Source organism: Talpa europaea, assembly GCF_964194135.1.
Source record: "Talpa europaea genome assembly, chromosome: 6".
Lineage (NCBI taxonomy): Eukaryota > Metazoa > Chordata > Mammalia > Eulipotyphla > Talpidae > Talpa > Talpa europaea.
In genome coordinates this window covers 23682156-23702035 of record NC_140072.1, presented here as the reverse complement: position 1 = coordinate 23702035, position 19880 = coordinate 23682156, and the positions used below count along the sequence as shown (strand labels likewise).

Sequence of the window (19880 nt, the reverse complement as noted above, 5' to 3'; positions counted from 1 at the left end):
CTAAAAGTGTCACTGCAAATGTTTCTCCTTTTAACACTTTAGATCTCTACTGTATCATTTTATATACCTGCTGCATAGACACTGGGGGATCATTTATAAATCAGATTTCTTTATGACAGGCAAAGGCTGATCTCCTTGTTTCTAACCTTGCCCTGACAGTCTATGTTCCACTGAATCAGCAGAGGTCCTTTTAAATAAAAAATCACTAGAATTATCACATCACACTTCTGATCAGAGCCTTGCTATGATTCACATCCTTCCCCCACCCCCCAATATTCACTGATGAATTCTCAGAACCTACAAGAGAGTCGTGTGGGTCATCCTAAAATATGTGTTGGATGGCACTCATGTATTGATGGAATAAATTGTTGCTTGAGGGAGTCAGAACTAGATATTCCACTGCTAGTTACAGTAGTAACAGGCTAGTTCAGTGCCATCCTGTCTTTAAGCAGAGAACCCATAACCCATCCAATATGAACAAATAGTTGGTGACCATGAGCTTTGCATATTTTGAAAATGTATTCCACTTTTTGCCTTTTATTTAGAATGGAATTCTATCATCACACCACAGCCTTCTGTTGGGTCTTCTTTAAAATGTGAAGACTGTCAAAGAAGCTTATCTCTCAAAAGTGATGAGCTACAAATTGCTTTCAATGAATGGTGGACTCCCTGAGAATCTGCCAGAACACACTGGGCCAGACGGGGTTCCCTTGGACCTTAGTGCTATTTTCAGTATGAACCAAGATGACCAACATGGGCCAGAGAACTAGTGACCTTGGGGGTGACTCTTGGCCAAAGCAAGACTGAAAGATTCCAATCCAGTCCCACCTGTAATTGTATCAGCCATAAGGCTATGTTCTCATTCAGGACTCCTTCCTGTCATCACTTTATCTGATCATAAATGACCCTGCATACAAGACCTTCCAAACTTGAGTTACCCTGACTGGGAACAGACCTTCATCTGCTGCAGATCCCTAATAGGGGACAAGGGTGTTGTAAGGCCCCACCTGGTAGGTGAATTAGGGCCTTGGTGGCTCAGTCCAGCACTTGGCTTTGTTATGCTCAGTGACTCTGTTGCCATGTCCCTAGCTGCTCCAGCCCTTCATCATATGTATACTCTGTGGTCACTGAGCACATGCCACATGAGCTCATGTAGATGGAATTATTGCTTCAGCTTTTTTTTTTTTTTTTTGGTCACTTCAACCCTCTGTAGAACTAATATGTGTTTTAGAATGACCATGGAAAGTATGACATGGACACCAAGAAGGATCATTTTATGCTGTGGAGGCTGATTTCATAGCCTGGCAGGAAAGAGTCTTACAAGTACGCCTGGTCACCCACTTTCCTTCTGTGGGCTGCCTGGAGGTACTACAGCATAATAGGTGCATGCATGTGAAGGGCCATGTTTGAAAAACCAGATGTGCAGCTGCTAATGCATCAGGAGACTTGGTTGAAAATTAAGAGGACATGTACTCTTATCAAAATATGCCTTTAAGAACTGTGCTTAGTCTGTGGAAGTAATGCATTCAGCAGAATTTTTTCTCTTTAAGTACAAATACTATTGAACTTTGATTACAAGCAAACTTGAGGATTTTTCGGTTTCTAGCAAGTTGGAGTAATAGCACATTATTTCATGAAATGCAGAGACAGGTATGCCACAATTGAAGATCATCACTAAGTCTTGTGTTGATAGGATCTTTAGGGTCTGAACTTCAATGCATCGGTTTTAATAATGTGCTTTTGGTGATGAGACAGCTTCTGGTGTTAGAGATCATACTAACCAAATATAAAAAAAGTCTGATTTACCAATAATGAGGACTTTTAAAAATGTTTGAAAAGTTTTTTTTTTTTAATTGGTTTGTTTGCATGCATAAATGTGTATTCAATAAAGCAAGGCTACAGTTGAACTTTTCATTTTCCATTGGGCCAATTGTGTGTGAATGGGGACTCCATATAGGAAATCTACCAGCAGAGAAATTGATTTTTAAATTTTACAAAGGAACTTAATCATTGATGGATTCTTGGAATAATGGTTTACCATAGAATTTTGGGATAGTCAAATATGAACAAGTCATTGGTAAAGCAATAAAGAAAAGTAATTAGTCATGCTTTGGATCTGGCTCTAATGATTTCATTTTTCTCTTCCACCCCATCTTCTTTCAGTGTAGGTTGTGACACTTGGAAGTCCGCCATTGTACAACATGCTGCGATTAAATCTCTCACCTGTCTTTTCCATGGGATTTCATCTGTTAGCCATTGTGGCTCTGTTATTTTTCCATGTGGACCATATAAGTGCTGAAACAGAAATGGAAGGAGAAGGCAATGAAACTGGTGAATGTACTGGCTCATATTATTGTAAGAAAGGGGTGATTTTACCCATCTGGGAGCCCCAAGATCCTTCCTTTGGGGACAAAATTGCTAGAGCTACTGTGTATTTTGTGGCCATGGTCTACATGTTTCTTGGCGTCTCTATCATCGCTGACCGGTTCATGTCCTCTATTGAAGTCATCACGTCTCAAGAAAAAGAAATCACCATAAAAAAGCCCAATGGAGAGACCACCAAGACAACTGTGAGGATTTGGAATGAAACAGTTTCTAACTTGACCTTGATGGCCCTGGGTTCGTCTGCGCCAGAGATTCTCCTTTCAGTAATTGAAGTGTGTGGCCATAACTTCACCGCAGGAGACCTTGGCCCTAGCACCATTGTGGGAAGCGCTGCCTTCAATATGTTCATCATTATCGCGTTGTGTGTTTACGTGGTTCCTGATGGAGAGACAAGGAAGATTAAGCACTTGCGTGTGTTCTTTGTGACAGCAGCCTGGAGCATCTTTGCCTATACCTGGCTTTATATTATTTTGTCTGTCATCTCTCCTGGAGTTGTGGAGGTCTGGGAAGGTCTACTTACTTTCTTCTTTTTTCCCATCTGTGTTGTGTTTGCTTGGGTGGCAGACAGGAGGCTTCTCTTTTACAAGTACGTCTACAAGAGGTATCGGGCAGGGAAACAGCGGGGAATGATTATTGAACATGAAGGAGACAGGCCATCTTCCAAGACTGAAATTGAGATGGATGGGAAAGTGGTCAATTCCCATGTTGACAACTTCTTAGATGGCGCTTTGGTTCTGGAGGTTGATGAGAGGGATCAAGATGATGAAGAGGCTCGGCGAGAAATGGCTAGGATTCTGAAGGAGCTCAAGCAGAAGCATCCAGAGAAAGAAATAGAGCAATTAATAGAATTAGCTAACTACCAAGTCCTGAGTCAGCAGCAGAAGAGTCGAGCATTTTACCGCATTCAAGCTACTCGCCTGATGACCGGAGCTGGCAACATCTTAAAGCGGCATGCAGCCGACCAAGCAAGGAAGGCTGTCAGCATGCATGAGGTCAACACAGAAATGGCTGAAAATGACCCTGTTAGTAAGATCTTCTTTGAACAAGGGACATACCAATGTCTGGAGAACTGTGGTACAGTAGCCCTGTCCATTATCCGTAGAGGTGGTGATTTGACCAATACTGTGTTTGTGGACTTCAGAACAGAGGATGGCACTGCCAATGCTGGGTCTGATTATGAATTTACTGAAGGAACTGTGGTCTTCAAGCCTGGTGAGACCCTGAAGGAAATCAGAGTTGGCATCATCGATGATGATATCTTTGAGGAGGATGAAAATTTCCTTGTGCATCTCAGCAATGTCAAAGTATCTTCTGAAGCCTCAGAAGATGGCATCCTGGAAGCCAACCATGTTTCTACACTCGCTTGCCTGGGTTCTCCCTCCACGGCCACCGTGACTATTTTTGATGATGACCACGCAGGCATCTTCACTTTTGAGGAATCCGTGACGCATGTGAGTGAGAGCATTGGCATCATGGAGGTGAAAGTCTTGCGAACATCTGGAGCTCGAGGAAATGTTATTGTTCCCTATAAAACCATTGAAGGGACTGCCAGAGGCGGAGGGGAGGACTTTGAAGACACTTGTGGAGAACTGGAGTTCCAGAACGATGAAATTGTGTAAGTTCTTTTTTTTTTTTTTTAATATATGTGCATGTGGTTGAGTGAGTTTGCGGATATGAGAGTGTGTGTATGGGTTTTTTATACTAAAGGGGATATAAGGCCTGGAATAATTTCAGACTGTTTCAAAATATCAGTCCTCACTTCTATGCCTCGTCTCTGTTGCTCTATAAAAAGACCTTAATCTGATATCAAGATTTGATTTTTACTGTTGTGCTTTTGTATATTTGAATCATATGATAGGCTATGATAGAATCTTGGGACCAATATATCAAGCCACTTATGATGGAAAAATGTGTATTTTGTTTTGAATCAGATACTATACATGCACAGAAAAAAATATTATTTAAAACCTCACATTAAGTTACTAACTTAACAAATTGGGTAAACCCCCAAAAGAAACATCTCTACAAAGAATTTCCTGGCTACCAGGGTTGACTGAAATGATTTCTGCTGTTTTTGACTTGACATTGTGTTTTTTTGTGACAACATAACATTTCATTTTAAATGCTAATGCTTAGTTATAACTTATTGATGAATTCTGCCTTTTCAGTCTTGCGACCACATACAGCTCTTACTTTTTCCCAGTCTGGCTTTTTTTTACATGATTAAACAAACTCTTTTATCCTGCTGATACAGTGATGGAAAGAGAAATAGAATTCTGTCCAAGCATCCTGATTGAGTATGTCAGTGAAAAAAAAGTGGAGGACAATGTACTCTTCCTGTTGGCATTTTACCATAACACTTGCCAGTGATGAAACACCAAGTGCCTGGTTGTGTGAGGAGCCTTCCATTAATAGCTGCTATTTAGATATTTCTCCTTCATTGCCTATGAGGGAACATTGCCCTCACCAAAAACAAACCAGAAAATTTGACCCAATGGGCAATGTCCAAACTGGACAGATGGAAGAAAGGAAATTATTTATCCTATCTGCATGGCAACAAAAGACACTAAAATGAATATGTTGGTTGAATCATTGGCAACTTAGGAATTTCAGGAAAAGAAATACATAAAATAGTTCTAAAAATGATTAGTTCTTGTATTAATGGCATGTGGTATGTCAAATGGCAAGTGTATTCTCTCCAAGATGAAATATCTCCTACTGAAAGTATAGGGAAAATAAGAAAAGGGGTGGAAGGTGGGCAGAGGGAAAACTTTGTTTCTAAAAGAACCTTGCAATATCTTTATAGTTCTTCATTATTGTATTATAGAGATGAGCAGTAATGGAATACAGCCCAATTACATCAAGCAAAGTAGAGTTTATAATATCCACCTTCCAGGGTGTGTGTGTGTATGGCTTTTGATGAATATCTAGTTTATGTTGGATCTTGTGTTGTTAGTGTTCCACTTACTGAGATGTGTGTTATTGGGGCAGTTATTTTAATGAAAGAGTAATATAGTAGCAGGTAAATAGCCTGCGTATCCAAGGAATACATTTTCCAAAGGCCTTGTATTAAATGTGATCCTGCCCACCTTATACACATAAGCTTTATTCCTTTGCTAGGATTTTTTCCTTATTATATTTTGTAAATGTTTCAATTATTGAACCATCTTGTATTATATGACACTCATAATCCTGTTCTTAAAGGAGTGCTGCAGATTAGTAAATGAACTCCCAACAGCAGTCCTTTAATATTACCAAATTAGTGTTTTGTTCTTTTTTTTTGTATAAGTACTTAAGATGTTTTCTCATGAAAATTTGGTCTTACTTTCTCTTATAGAAATGGCTCTATACGTGTTATATGAGAGCAGACTTTTCCTATCAATTTCCCTATATATTTTTTTTATCCAGGACTTTTACCAAACCATAATACATTACCATCTTTTGGGCACAGTGTAGAAGAAAAAATGTAGAAAAGACTGGCAGCTACTTGATGGAATAATTTATTCCTCCAAGCTCCACTTAAAACACTTATCCTATGTCATTAAATTGATTAAATTCTTGCTAAATAAGGAATATTGCCAGATTCCAATTTTAGAAACTTAGATTTCTTGTGAAAATTGGTGAGGATTGGTGGAATTATTGGTAAGCCATCCTTGATTGTGTATTCTTAGGAGTGTTCTACATCCATAGCCACTTGCTAGTTTTCTAAAACTCTCACTGTTTTTATTTGCTAAGTTGGCATTTAAAAATTTAGAAATGGCAAAGTATTTTATAAGTGGAATGAAATTTCAGCTCAATACTTTTTCCTTTCTAGAACTTTAATTTTAAAGCGTTTTCATTGTGACATAGGGTTTTAATACTGAACAAGCTTTGTAGGTACTTACTAGGTCTGTTGCTGCAATGAATTTGCTGAATTTGTTCAGGTCAGTGGGACTTAGTCTTAAGCTAAGTATCAAGGATTCAAACAATGTTTATAAAAATAACATAATACCAAAGATCCTTTATTCTATTTATACATGGATTATTTTTTCTCTGGTAGTTATGTCCAGGTCAGGTCCACACAGATCCAAGTGAAAGAGTTTGTCATGTAGCACAATCCAACTTGATAGACCCGACCCACTTATTTTAAGAATGAATATATATCTTCAGCTGATTGCATAGTTTATCTTGATATAGGACTTTCTTAAAAACCTTCAATATATGAGTAAAAACTGTTGACACCTCTGAACCTTATTAAATACTTTAAAATATCTTTCTTTTTTCACTGCTGCACATAAAGCCAGAAGTTAGGGTTCTTTCCAGAGCACAAAAAAGAGATTCTTGTAAAAAGCTTGGATTTAGGGCTTATTTTATGAAACCATTAACAAAGGTTGTAATAGGGTCCAACTTCATTGCTTCTTTGATTTGAAGAATAAGATAGATTACTATTCTTTGATCTTATTTTTCGTGAGGAAGTCAAATTTATAAAAATGTACATACTCATATTTTTGTGTAAATGTATTGAATTATTTCAACTTGATCTTTTTTTAAGATCAAAATGTTAATTGACAAAAATACTGATAATTGGTAAGTAATACTTATATTCTATAATTAAACATTTTAGGCAAAACATTTTAAAATTGTAGTATAAAAAGCCATTAAGTAGATATAATTAGCAGCACATGCTTTTGCATAAGCTCATTCAGTGACAAATATTAAACTCATGCTAGCTAATCTTGATTTTAATATGGAAGTCTAATGTTAACAGATTAAAAAATAAGTTGAAAATATGCTGATTTGATTTGTGGTTTGGTAGATGACATCTATAAATTTGAAATGCTGCTTATGGTATTCTTTAATGATGCTAGTTTAGTGTTAACAGATATTACAAAGTGTTTAGGCTTCCAGGGTCTAACATTGGCTTAACTGCTCTGGAAAGAATTGTATGGGGAATATAAAAATAAAATTTATTATAAAAAAATGATTAATGTGGATACATATCAAATTTTATTATTTAGTTATAACCCAGTAGTATTGTTTTTGGAAGATGACCCAAATAATCATGAACATTTACTATATATTCAAGAGGCAGAATTGAAAAATAATGTATGTAGGTTGGAAAATTTACATAATAGATTGCTAAGCAAATCAGTTTGGGGGATGTTCCTAGCCACAACATAATATATCAAACCATAAGTCCATCTATTTTCTTTAACAACTATTACATTTTCAAGTATGGTTGTAACATCATTAACTCTAGGAAATAACAATATACCAGACATCTTGACAAATATAGATTTTGACACTAAGTATTTACATCTTTTTTTTTCCAAAAAGGAAGAGAAATGAAATAAAATTTCAGGATTATATAGGTTTTATGGAAATATTATATTTAGGGATAATAAGTACTTTATTTTTGTTATTTATATTACTAGCAGTCTTCTCTTGCTGTGCAGAATTCCAGGGAATGAAGATCTATGAGAGAGCAATTCATTTCTGAGAGTAGAAAAAATACATAATACAAGAAGGCAGCCAGCTAAAACAAAAAAAGAAAGATGAAATAAAATTTGAAGCAATCACAACAGAAGAATGATTATGTGTTTTGGGCAGAATCAGAAATGATAAAAAATACTAGAAAATAATGTTAGATAAGAACGGTTATTAGCATATGCTACCATGAATCCAGCATATTTAAGATTTACTTTATGGTAGAAGAATTTTATCTGGTATGTTTAACTTATTAAAATGATGGAAACAAGATATTTTACATTGACATAAAATTTTCCTGGGTAATGTGCTAATGTAACTAGTTTAGATGGAATAATTTCAGGATTTTAATGGATTTCTGCTTTAGTGGATTACCCTTTCAGATTGGAATATTTCTCTCTTAGAACCAAACCACATGTAATATCATCTGCAAGCCTAAATTATAACTATAAGAAATGTTTTTATAAATGCACATTTTTATGAATGCATAATAACTGTTATAAGAATAAGACAGGGTATGAGCCAAAAAGCATTTATGACTTCTTATTCACTACTGCCAGGATCCAAAATTGATTATTTGCAAATGGGTTGTTTACCATGTCAACCATATTGCCATGTTTGTTGTTATAATCTCATTTTTCCACTGCTAATTAGAGTTTGGGATTATAATAAAATTATGTGAAGAACTGTTATTGTGGCAAACAAGGAGATTTCATAGGGTAGACACATTGAAGTGTTTAAATTATGGGCCCTTAGCTAAGATGTCTTTTAAGACCATTATAGACGGAGCTGATAGCTTTACCGATTTCAGACTAGAAAAGAATTATGTATCATTCACTTTGCACACACTTAAAAACTAATGGTTTATGCCCAACTCTGGGCTAGTCGTTATGAAAGAAACAAAAGAAATATGCTCCTTATACTTTAAAATGGGAGTTGATGAGTAGCTCATATTTTGATAAGTACTAACATCATTATGAGACATGGTGTAAGCTGTTGATAAGCCTTAATTTGGGGCAAAATATATGCATTTGCTAATGACAGGTAGAAAGCATAATTGGAAAGAAAAATGTGATGAGTGTTTTAATATGGAATCATATCTTGGTAAACCTCAGAGTATGGATGATTTCAATAAATAGGTGATTATCAAAATTGATGAAAAACTCACTGTACATTCATTTACTATAACGGGATTTTACATTATTATGAGCATGTTTAAATTTATCTCAGTTTATCTTCTTAAGCCATTCACAGAAAGACAAATATTGCATGATTCTACTTATCTGGGATATTTGAAGTAGTTACTTGTAGAAGTGGAGAGAGCAGGACTGTGACTATCAAGGCAGAGGGAAGGAGAAATGGGGAGTTGCTAATGAACAGCCATAAAGTTTCAGCAATGTAAAATGAATGAGTTGTGGAGATCTGCGAAGCATTGTGTTCTATACCTAACAATATTGTGTACTGTACACTTCAAATCTGTTATAGGGTAGATTTCATGTTGAATGGTCTTACTATAATAACATAAAAATGTAAAAAAAAAAAATAGAATGGTTGACCTAATTAAAAAAAAAAAAAAACAACTTAGGCACTTACCCCTCTGGACCACATTGTCTTTTGTAGTTTTTTAAGTACAAGATTTATAGAAAAATGTTGTATTTTTATTTTTATACTTTTTGAATTAGTCTTGGTCTCTAAGAATTGTCTTGACTTACTTTACCTTTTAACCACTAGAGCAGTCCTGAACCGATTTTGTCTCCAACTCTTACACATTTCTTTCAGTTACGACTGTATAGCCACCATATTGATAAAATCTGAGCAGATTTTTCACTAAATTGTGAAGTGGAAGAGATATTCTTGCCTTTTGTTTTAGTGTTTTCTCTGAGGACACTGACAACCCAGAGAAGAAGACTTAAGCACATTTAATTATTTTGAATGGTGCAACCTTGAGGGTGTAACATCAGTAATGAGTTACTAATTGTCAAGCTTCTCTGTCCTTGAAAGCTGAGGTGTAGAAAATGGTCCATGGATTATGAGGGGAACTGAAGAGGTTTTATTATAAAATATCTCCATGTTCTGTAATTGTTACTGAAATCTACTCTGTGGAGATCACTTTTTGGGATAGGAAAGCTGTTAGACCTCAATTGCATTTGTAAAATGTCATGCAACTCTTAAGGATCATCCTTGCAGCAGTAGAGTTGAAGTGGCTCTGGGCCTGCAGCAACTGAGGAAGAGGGGATGGCCAAAGGTAAGGTGGGTGTGGCATTGGAGGCGATCTTTTCAATGGCTTTGGGTGAGCCAGCTGAGGGAGCCCTGGGAAAGGTGCTGGTGGAGCAGGTGAGCAGCTGCAGCAGCTCTACACTGTGCCTTGTGCTACTGCATTGGTAGTAGGAAAGCCCAGAGTCCTTGATAGAGGAAGCAAGCAGCCCACGATGTGGGCAAAATGAAAGGAAATCTCCTTTGCTTCCTCTGCTGGCTCTGACATGCTGCCTATGTAATACCACATCTATTTGCCACAGTGGAACCTGCCAGCTTATTCTTTTCATAGGTCCATACAGCTGTCTCACTGTAGAGCCAGACTAAATAAACAATGCCTTTCATTTCCTGTGTTTCTCCTGAGGACTTGTGCTCTAGATGACATTTTCTTTCCCTTTTTATGGTGTCTCTGTAGGGCCAGATGGGTGAATAGGCATTGTATTCTTTGGTGACAGTCGAAGATAGAGAAGAGATGGGCAAAAACTGAGCCAACAGCAGAATTTGGGTCTTTTGTCTTTCAGGCTGGTGATAACAGGGCAACAAGGGGAACCTCACTGTATCTGGTGATTCAGATATCAGCCTGGATATTTTATTTCTGCATATCATTTTTTTAGGCTTAGGTATGAGAGATCTGGAATTCTGTGTACCCTTGACTTTCTGTGGTGACTGTTGAAACCAAGGCCACCACATTTTTCTATATTAACATCCTGTGTTAAAAATGGACTTAGGAGGATTTGGATTCCACACCCAAGTTTGAGCTCTACCTCTGTTTCCTACTAATTTTGTGACTTCTAGTGAATTACTTAACCTCTGAGCCAATTTCCTCACCTGTGCAATGAGGATGATGATGAAAGAAGTGATGATGATGTTGGTAGTAATGGTGATTCTGGTGGTGACAGTGGTGGCTGGGGAGATCGGTGGTGGTGATGATGGTGCTTGTGGTGGTATTGGAGGTGATGGTTTTGGACATCATTTTCTTGTTGTTTGGATGTGGTGGTGGTGGTAATGGTGGTGATGATGAAGGTGATGGTTATAGATTTGGTTGTAGTGTTGAGGTATTGGATATGGTAGTGGAGGTAAGGGTGGTGATAGTACTAAGATGTATTAAGATGCAGGCTGCTGTTTTTGTTATAATACTTCTTTTTTAAATCCTCACAATAGTTAACTTACTCATTTTGAAGATGAAGAAATTGAGTAGCTAACTTTTGTGGGTCATGCAGGTAATAAGAGGGGATCTAAAATTTAGAATTATTGCAGTTCTATGTGACTGTAATCTATATGCTGTCTTGTGATGGGCTGTTCTCCCTTCAGTTGACTCTCAGAAGTGGGGAAGAGCATGTATGAGGTTTATGGCATAGTCATCCTGACTACAAGTGCTTGTGAAGTTCAGAAGATGAAAAACTAGTGCAATAATTGATCTTTTCTAAAATTCCTGAATGTGCCTTACCCAGATTGCACCCCACCCCCACTCTCCATTAACCTAGAGCAGTCACAATTAACAGAGTTTGAGAAGCAAAAGAAATGTTAAATGCTACATCCCTCCATGTGCCTGACCTGTCCAACATTGTCATTTTCTCCCTTATAGTATTTATTTCCCCTTGTTCCTAAATAAAAAAGAAACTTCTTTATTAGTCGCTTTCTGTCATTGCCTGCACTAGCCCTCGAGCATTTAACTTCCTTATATGGCTGAACAATGAATGTAGCTTTTCTTTATACTTAAAATAGTAGTTTCTTGGTTTATCTTCTTTAAATATATTACAAGGCAATGTAAATTAATAACGACAGAGAATCAGTAACAGGCTGTTTATTAGCGTGTGTCAGCACTGCCAACGCGGTTTAACAAGTTATATTCTTTGCTCTTGGAGGTCATTAATTTAAAAACTCTTGGAGGTCACTAAGTCAGAATTAGTGACCTACAGGGCAAATCATCTGATAGAAGGCTACCCACCACAAGGGGAATTTTTAGATATTAAAAGTCCAATTTCAAGTCACTCTTGCTTCTGAACTACATTTCTCAAGGGGATGAAAACTGCCATCAGAACAATTCTACCTAAAATCAGATGACTGTCCAGTGACAACTTGTCTATACCAGATCAGTATTCATGTGTGTATACTTTATACCAGATCAGTATTCATATGAATTTCATTTTAAGCAAAGTAGTTTTATTTTTACCTTTTCCAGGTGAATTATTGGCCTTTGGAGTAAACTCATTGGCAATATGTTTATACATATAATGTATTATAAGCTTTAACAGAAGGCTCCAACTCTTCCCTTGCGAAAGAGAACTTTACACACACATGTACACACATACACAACTCTTTATCAAGATAAAGGTAGAACTTAAAATTAGTCCTATTTGAGTGGAATTTAATTTTAGGACAACAAACAAAAACCTTTCTTTTTTAGTTTCCAAAAGACAGCTTTCATTCTTGAACACTAAGTATTGCAATCTTGATTTAAGATGAGTTACTCATGTTAAAGTCTCTGAGATTTGTGTATCAGCTGTAGAGGAGGAGGGCTAGAGGTAAGGGGAAATTAAATAATTCAGGAGACTGAGTAGGATCAGGAAATGGCAGTGAGGGCAGGAGAGAGGGAATTGGGAGGAAGACAAAATGAGGCAAAGCTGGGGAGTTGCAGAGAGACTGAAAGGGACGCAGAAGGAGGAAGCCAGAGAGATAAAGAACAGGAGAAAATGAGGGAGCGTGAAAGGAAAGAAGGAAGGGAGAAAAAGGCAAAAAGGTGAGAGAGGCAGATGTGATGGATAGAGGAGAGACTGATAGAGAGACAAGAATAGCGGGAGAGGGAGGTACGTGGAAGCAGGGAGAGTGAGAAAAGAAAGTGGAGAGGCAGAGAAACAGGGAGAAGGGACAAAAGACAGAGACAGAGACAAAGAGCACACAGCTCTGATTAGATTTTGGCTATTATGAAAATGAAGTAAAGCCTGAAATTTGTTCAGATTTTTGCTCAAGCAAACAGAAGACAGTATAATAGTAAAAAAAAATGAACATGGGATTCACCCAAACTACTCCTTTATTAAAAATAGACAGCAACACTGTCCTGGAAATCAAATGTATATACAATTGCCAGAGGAAACTTTGGAATCCAGCTGGGATGGTATTTTGATCTGGGTCTTTGGTCCTATGGTAAAGTTTTCCAGAAAGTCTTGAATTTTGAGTCCTATATCCAGAAAGTCTTGAATTTTGAGTCCTATATCTACCATATGCATATGTGTGTGTGTATATATGTATATGTACATATAAAATAGGAAAAATACATGTGTGTATAGGCTATTTTAGGCCTCTTTTTCCAACCAGGCTATCAGTGTGCTTGACTCCAGCTATGTTTATTTTACATTTGTTGCTTTCCAAACGTGCACTTAGAATAAGAATGGTAGGTATTCATTGCAGACACAAATGAAAACCTCAGAAGTCTAGTGCTTAGCACTTTCTTTAGTGGAATGGGCTTGTGATGGTTGTTGCAGTTATCCAGAGTTACCTGCCACAGGAACACAGTGACTGAGAGCATGGACTGGGGCAGACTAGGCAGGGTCTAAATTCTCGTTCTGTCACTTGTAAATTGTATAAATTAATAAGTATTTTACCTCTCTGTGTTTCAGTTTCATTATTTATAGAATGAGAATAAAAGTACCTATTTCAAGGGATTAAATCCAGTTAGCCAACTCCTGCCTAGTAGGTGCTCAGGGAATGTTAGTTGTTATTGTTGTTGCCTCTCGTTAGTTTCCAGGTGGTTGTTAATAGAAGGTTGATCTAGGTTTGCTGGGAATTAGAAAAAAAGGGCTTATTCTCTTATCTTCCTTTTCTTAAAAAAAAAAACAAACTATTAAATTTTGTGTATCTGTGTGTATGTGCTTGTGTTTGAGGAAAGGGGTTTTTAAGACATATTGCTGTCTTCAATTCGCCTAGTCAAAATGATAGCTATAGAATACAATCAAAATTATTGCAAGAAACTGTTGAGAATGTGCACTATCAATACAAAAACTCAGTCTTCATTTTGATGGGGGGAATGGGGAGGTAGGAGACATAATATAGAGACCAGGAAGGTGGGGCTAACAGAGAGCTCGGGTAGAGTCAGAGATGAAGGACTTTCCCTTTTACATAACTATGCTATTTATGATGTTCCTACATCTCCATTTCATCCTTACACCACCTTTGAGGCATTAGCACATCTATTTTAGGGCAGAGGGATTGCCACAGTGATTAATATTTAGTAGGAACTCAACAAATGGTGTTTGGATAGCAAAGAGAAAGAAGGAAGCAACAAAAACTTTTACATATGGGAACTCTTAAGTTTGAAGAATTAAATGAGTTATTCTGAACAGGAGAAACTGTAAGAACTAAATGAATTAGTCTAAATGGCAGAAACCAAGTATATTGACAATTAGTTTAGTGATATTGACATGCCACTAGGTGCTTAGTTGTTACATCTAGGGTCTGTCGGTATCACCTTCCTATGTCACCAGCAAGTCAAACTCAGGAGAAATTGACAAACTGGATCCCCACTCCTGGCTCCCACAAACATTTTATGACATGGATTCCCTTTATTATCATTTTGAAGAGTATTTTAACAACTTTCCCCTGGTATTAAATTGTCCAAAAAAGAAAAGAGAGTTTCATTTTGATTTCCTGTGTTCTGTATCTCCTCACTTCTGGAGGAAAGCTGTGATGATAATATAAATATACCTGAGAAGTTTTTATAAGATACATAGTTGGGAAGGTTTATGGCTAAAACAGTAAGGATCACACTAAACTCTACTGAAGTAGTGGAATGTCCACTTCCATTATGACTGCTATGAAATGAAATTCCCCACATGACAATGTCAGGATTCCATCCTTGTTCTTACCCCCCAAATAAACAGGTATGTGGAATTGTTTGATTCATTTTCCTTTAATGTCAATGATGCTTTAAAAGGATCCAGTTACCATGAATCCTAATCATGCTTCATATGCTACTTTTACCCCTAGGGCTCTGAAATTATTTTCATTTCTCAACAACTTTGATTTTTGTTCCAGTCATGTATTAGTTAACCAATTAATTCAGCAAAATTATGACTGTAAGGGATATTCCTAGCATGTTGACTGATTCCCTGATAGAAAATAATCCCCAAATAAATATGTTCATCTAAATTTTTATAGGTCTTAGTCTGATCGGAACCTCAGATATAAATTAAATCTTCATGCAAGAAATTTCAGTGTGTTAAAATACAGTTAGTGTAATTGCTTCTCCTTGAATTTATTGAGATGATAAATTCAGCAAACATATTTCCCTAAATTCAAATGCACATACTAATTCAACTCAACATATATCACAGTATATATATATCTGTCTTGTGAAGAAAAGAAAAGCAATGAAATATGTTTTTTTCCTTATTTTTGTTTTAGTAAATACATAGTTTTAAACATAATTGCTTTTAAAAGATTACCTTTAAATTCTTCAGCAAAACTAATCCTAACACTTGCTTTTAGAGCCAATTGAACTTTGTGTTAGATTGAATATTAATGTATTTTAGTTGAATTTTTCTTACTTTAGCCCCCAGTTCCCAATGTTACCTCATGGGGCTAATCCTCCCCAAATTTATGTCATTATTTTGTGTTCAAGTGTGTTGCACTGAAGTCAGTGAAAAAACACAGCTGGAAGAGCCTTCTCTGTATTCCCTTTAAGAATCAGTCAAATGTCAATATTCTAAGAATTTTAAAATGCTTATTTACAGATCCTGCCTTTGACCCCTAGAGAAAAGTTGGTAAATTAAAATTTTTATTTTGCATCTCTCATTTTTTTTTAACTTTCCCTGTGGAAAAATGGAAAGCATAGGACAAAGCTAGATTTTGATAATTTCTCTCTACTAGGAGGCTAATAAGTAATAAGATAAATGAAGAGGCAACAGAATAGCATGCGAAAGGAATAAGGGTTTGGACCCAAGTTTTCCGACCCAGTTTTGCCATTCACCACACCAGCAGCTATGGGTAAATCACCTCATATCTCTGTACTTCAATTTTCTTGAAGTAAATTCTCTAGACAATAGGTGAAGTAAATGGGTTTCTTCCATCTTGAAATTGCCATTCTTTTGAAAGAATGCATTTAAAAAAAGATTATATAACACTGAATAAGAATTACATTCAAGTATTTGAAAACTTGATTTGTGTTTTTGTTTTTTAAATCGCTCCTTGCCTTAGTTTTCTTGACAGTTATAAAAAACTGAAACATATTGAGACATAATAGATAATATGCATAAGAGCAACTTAAATTCTTTCTTTGTGTGTCAGATAACTTTTGAACTTGCAAAATTGTACAAATCCACTGGTCTGATCTTTTAAAGTGTTCATATCCAAGTTTGTTTCAGTGTCTTATATAAATTGACATTTCTGTCACAATGAATCTAGATTAACCACATAATTTATTATCCAAATTGGAATAAGTGCTTTTGTAGGTGCAAGGGGAACTGTTAATTTTTCAGGTGAAATAATTAGGAAGTGTGGCAGAGTTGCTCTAAACTTGGACTACTCTCTGTATGTGCTGTCTCAGAAGATTAATGTTTTGTTGAAGACATTTATAATAAGAGAGCAATAGTCATAAGAAATGGCTTTGTATTTGATGTTTCTGTCTGTTTGATTCACCTAGGAACATCCTGTTCATTAGGTTTTTTTTGTTTGTTTGTTTGTGAGTTTTAATGAAGCTATTCACAAGTCATCTTAATGCAACTTGGCTAGTATATAGGTCTGCTGGAATAGAGACAGATATGAGGAATTCATTAGATTAGAAGCAATGGGAAAGGGAATCCATTATGTCTAAACCACAACTCCAATGGCTTGCTAGTCAAACCACACTGGTAGGACTTTTTGTTTTTCACGTGGACTAAAAATTGGTTTTTCTTTTGCATGTTCAGGGAAATTTTTGAGTTGCAGCGAAAGCAAATCTGTGAATTTTAAGTATGTGCTGTCTCTGTAGCAATTAAGATTTTTTAAAACAAAGTCTCTGAATTCCCTTCCGGTTCTGAAAAGAAGTTATTCAATATCATTATACCCTTCTGAGACCCAATAACCTTGCCTTGCTTATCTAGGTTGGAGCCTTATTATTCAAGTCAAGAGAAAGCCTGGTGCACTTTTAAGTCACCGTACCTTCCTAGGCTCTTCTCAAAAGCCTTCTTCATGTGTTCCATGAGCACTCCTCAAGGCCCTGTCCTTAAATAGTCCTGCATTCCCTCCTACAACAACCAACTGAGCCAAATAGCCCTTGTTCTTTAGCATCCAGATGACACAAAACTGTCTGTGTTCCTTCTTCCCCAATGTTAACCATCTGCAAGGAATTTTCCTCAAATTGATGCCTGCTGTCTTATCATAAATATACATTATTGCCTTTTTTAATTTACCCAGTAGTAGCTTTTTTTTCATAAGAATGACAATGTATGAGTAGAAAGAACAGTATATTGATCTTCAGGCATAAGCCAATTCAATTCCAATCAATTTAGCTCTACCTTTTCTATAATGAATATATTGACTAAATATAAAGGTATGAGAAAGACTGTATTGGAGTAAAAAGAATACATTGATCTCTAGGCATAGTTAATTCAGTTCCAATCATGATAGCTCTATGTTTTCTGTAATAAGTATATTGACTCATCACAAAGGTATGACAAATGCAGCTTATTAACTGATTTTATAGAGGGGAAATGTGTTACAAAAGTTCATAAATAATGGATAAACCTCCAAGAGATTAAAACAAGTCCTCATTTAAGCATAAGCATAAAATGGAGTGGAAAAATAATTAAAGAATTGAACATCTTAATTAATGGAGTGATAGGTAATTATAGACTAGTCAACGGGAAAATGATAAAAAATTTAGCACAAGGAAAAATCAATCATGCAAGCACAGAAACAGAATCATTAGACCTGGAAATATTCTGAAGTATAAAAAAAAAATCTGATTTTTATTGACCACAGTTGAATGTCACTCAACCAAAGGTTCATGTAGCTCTAGATAATGGTCCTAATGTGCTAGGCACAGAGCATTTGCCCTGTGACATTCAAACACACCTTGTTGCTACATCTCATGGGGGACCTTGAATGTGGATTCAGGTGTGTGCTGTTAATTGTTTCCCCAATGCCTAGCTGTCTCAGTGACTGGAACCTCAACATTTTCCACAGTTTTGGTCTCAATGAAGAATATTTATTCCAACATATTCAACATCTAAAATAAGAGTCAGAAAAGAATGCAGTTTCATTCATTAGTACATTTGTAATCACTTTGATTTGTGTTTCAGTTTATGAAATACTTGAAGAGGCATGAACAATATTTTTATATTAGAGAAATCAAGATGTTAATTTTCTGTTTCTAAATTATTCTTGCAATTAATGTACCATTTAAACATTAGGCTATTTCTCTTGCTCATTTCTCTTGAATTTTCTTTTTCCTTTGCTATAAAATATGGTCCTGGGCCTCCCCTGGTGGCGCAGGCCATTGAGCGCGGTGCTGTGAAGCTGTCCTCAGCCTCTGCAATGCCGGTTCAATCTCTGCCAGCCGGCGAGGGTCCCTCATAGCATGGCAGACCTCTCCTGTCTTCCCCGCTGCTCCCCTCAGCAGTGTATTTCATCAGTCTGCCTGTTCTGCTCCCGCTCTGTCTCTGGTGAATTCTTTCACCCTCCCATGCATCTGGCCTCTACCCCGGTTTCTTATAAAAGAAATAAAAAAGGTAGAAAAAATAAATAAAATATGGTCCTCAAGGAAAGAATTTTCTTAGGCATTCCTAGGTGATAAACTGATCTCTGTTATCACCCGCAACATCTAGTGAAACACCTCATCACGTGCCTATTAAAAGTCAGTTCATAGTTCATGAAAACATAATGCATCTTCTTCTACTTAAATCTATTGCACTCTTACATATTTATCCAGGGATTAGAAAGTATAAATCTCTGCCTTATAAACAAAGGAAGTCTGAATGAAACTTCATGATATACTTTATACCTTTGTAGGCCTTTGAATCCTTCTTAAAGGACATTGACCTATATCATGCTGTGCAATGATATTGTATATAATAAAGCCTCAAACAAGATATAGAACATGGCTGTTTGCACTTGACTTTAATTGAAAATCACATGGTATTTGTAAAGAAGGGACAAATACAAGGTATTAAGCAAATCAGTGTGGTAGCATCTGAATTCTTTCTTTTTCTTTACTAAAAACTAAAAGATCTGATTGTAAAGACTCTACAAGAAGATAATTTTCAGAATCAACAATAATCACCAAAGCAGAAAAACTGCTCTAGATTAGATTCTGGATGTGTAGATCTGTAGATATCATTTAAATAGAATCAGTAACAAGACATGTGTCCATCAAGTTTTCATTCTTAGTAAAATACGTTTACCGCTTCCTACTTGGTGTTATCATGATATATACTGCATTTATTTTTATTGTGACTGACTTATACCTTGGCAATTTTAGTAGCTGTGATTTTGTTTTACATTTTACTTACCAGTAAATTTACCAGGGTTTTCTGACACTGTTAACATTACGTATGTTGTCTTTGACCTATGCAGGCAGTAGTGTCTAAGAAGCATATTTTAGCAAGAAAACAATTTGAGTTCTGTGATCTTAAAGTAGTGTTACATCCTTGTAGGCAATAAATAGCTCAATTAAGAGGACCTCCTCCTTGGTAGTGTTAAATTTATAACAAGCACTAAAACTAGTTAGTTATCCCCAGATTTTAGTCCAGTGTCTGATGCACTGTGAATGGATGATCACAAAATGGATGAAATATCCCTAT

At 36.3% G+C, this 19880-nt stretch overlaps 1 protein-coding gene across 10 annotated transcripts in view; it reads left to right on the top strand.

Moving 5' to 3' along the window:
* Positions 1 to 2186: 2186 nt before the first annotated feature.
* Positions 2187 to 19880, top strand: part of SLC8A1 (solute carrier family 8 member A1) — a gene marked incomplete at both ends in the record, with an annotated part of 289824 nt that continues 272130 nt past the window's right edge. For 6 of the 10 annotated variants that reach the window (XM_084235392.1, XM_084235398.1, XM_084235396.1 and 3 more), the window contains one exon: positions 2202 to 4000. In XM_084235392.1, coding sequence (XP_084091518.1) covers positions 2202 to 4000 — 1799 coding nt within the window. Of the gene's footprint in view, positions 4001 to 19880 lie in introns of all 10 variants that reach the window. The other 4 variants (XM_084235399.1, XM_084235397.1, XM_084235395.1 and 1 more) reach the window with 2 other exon arrangements.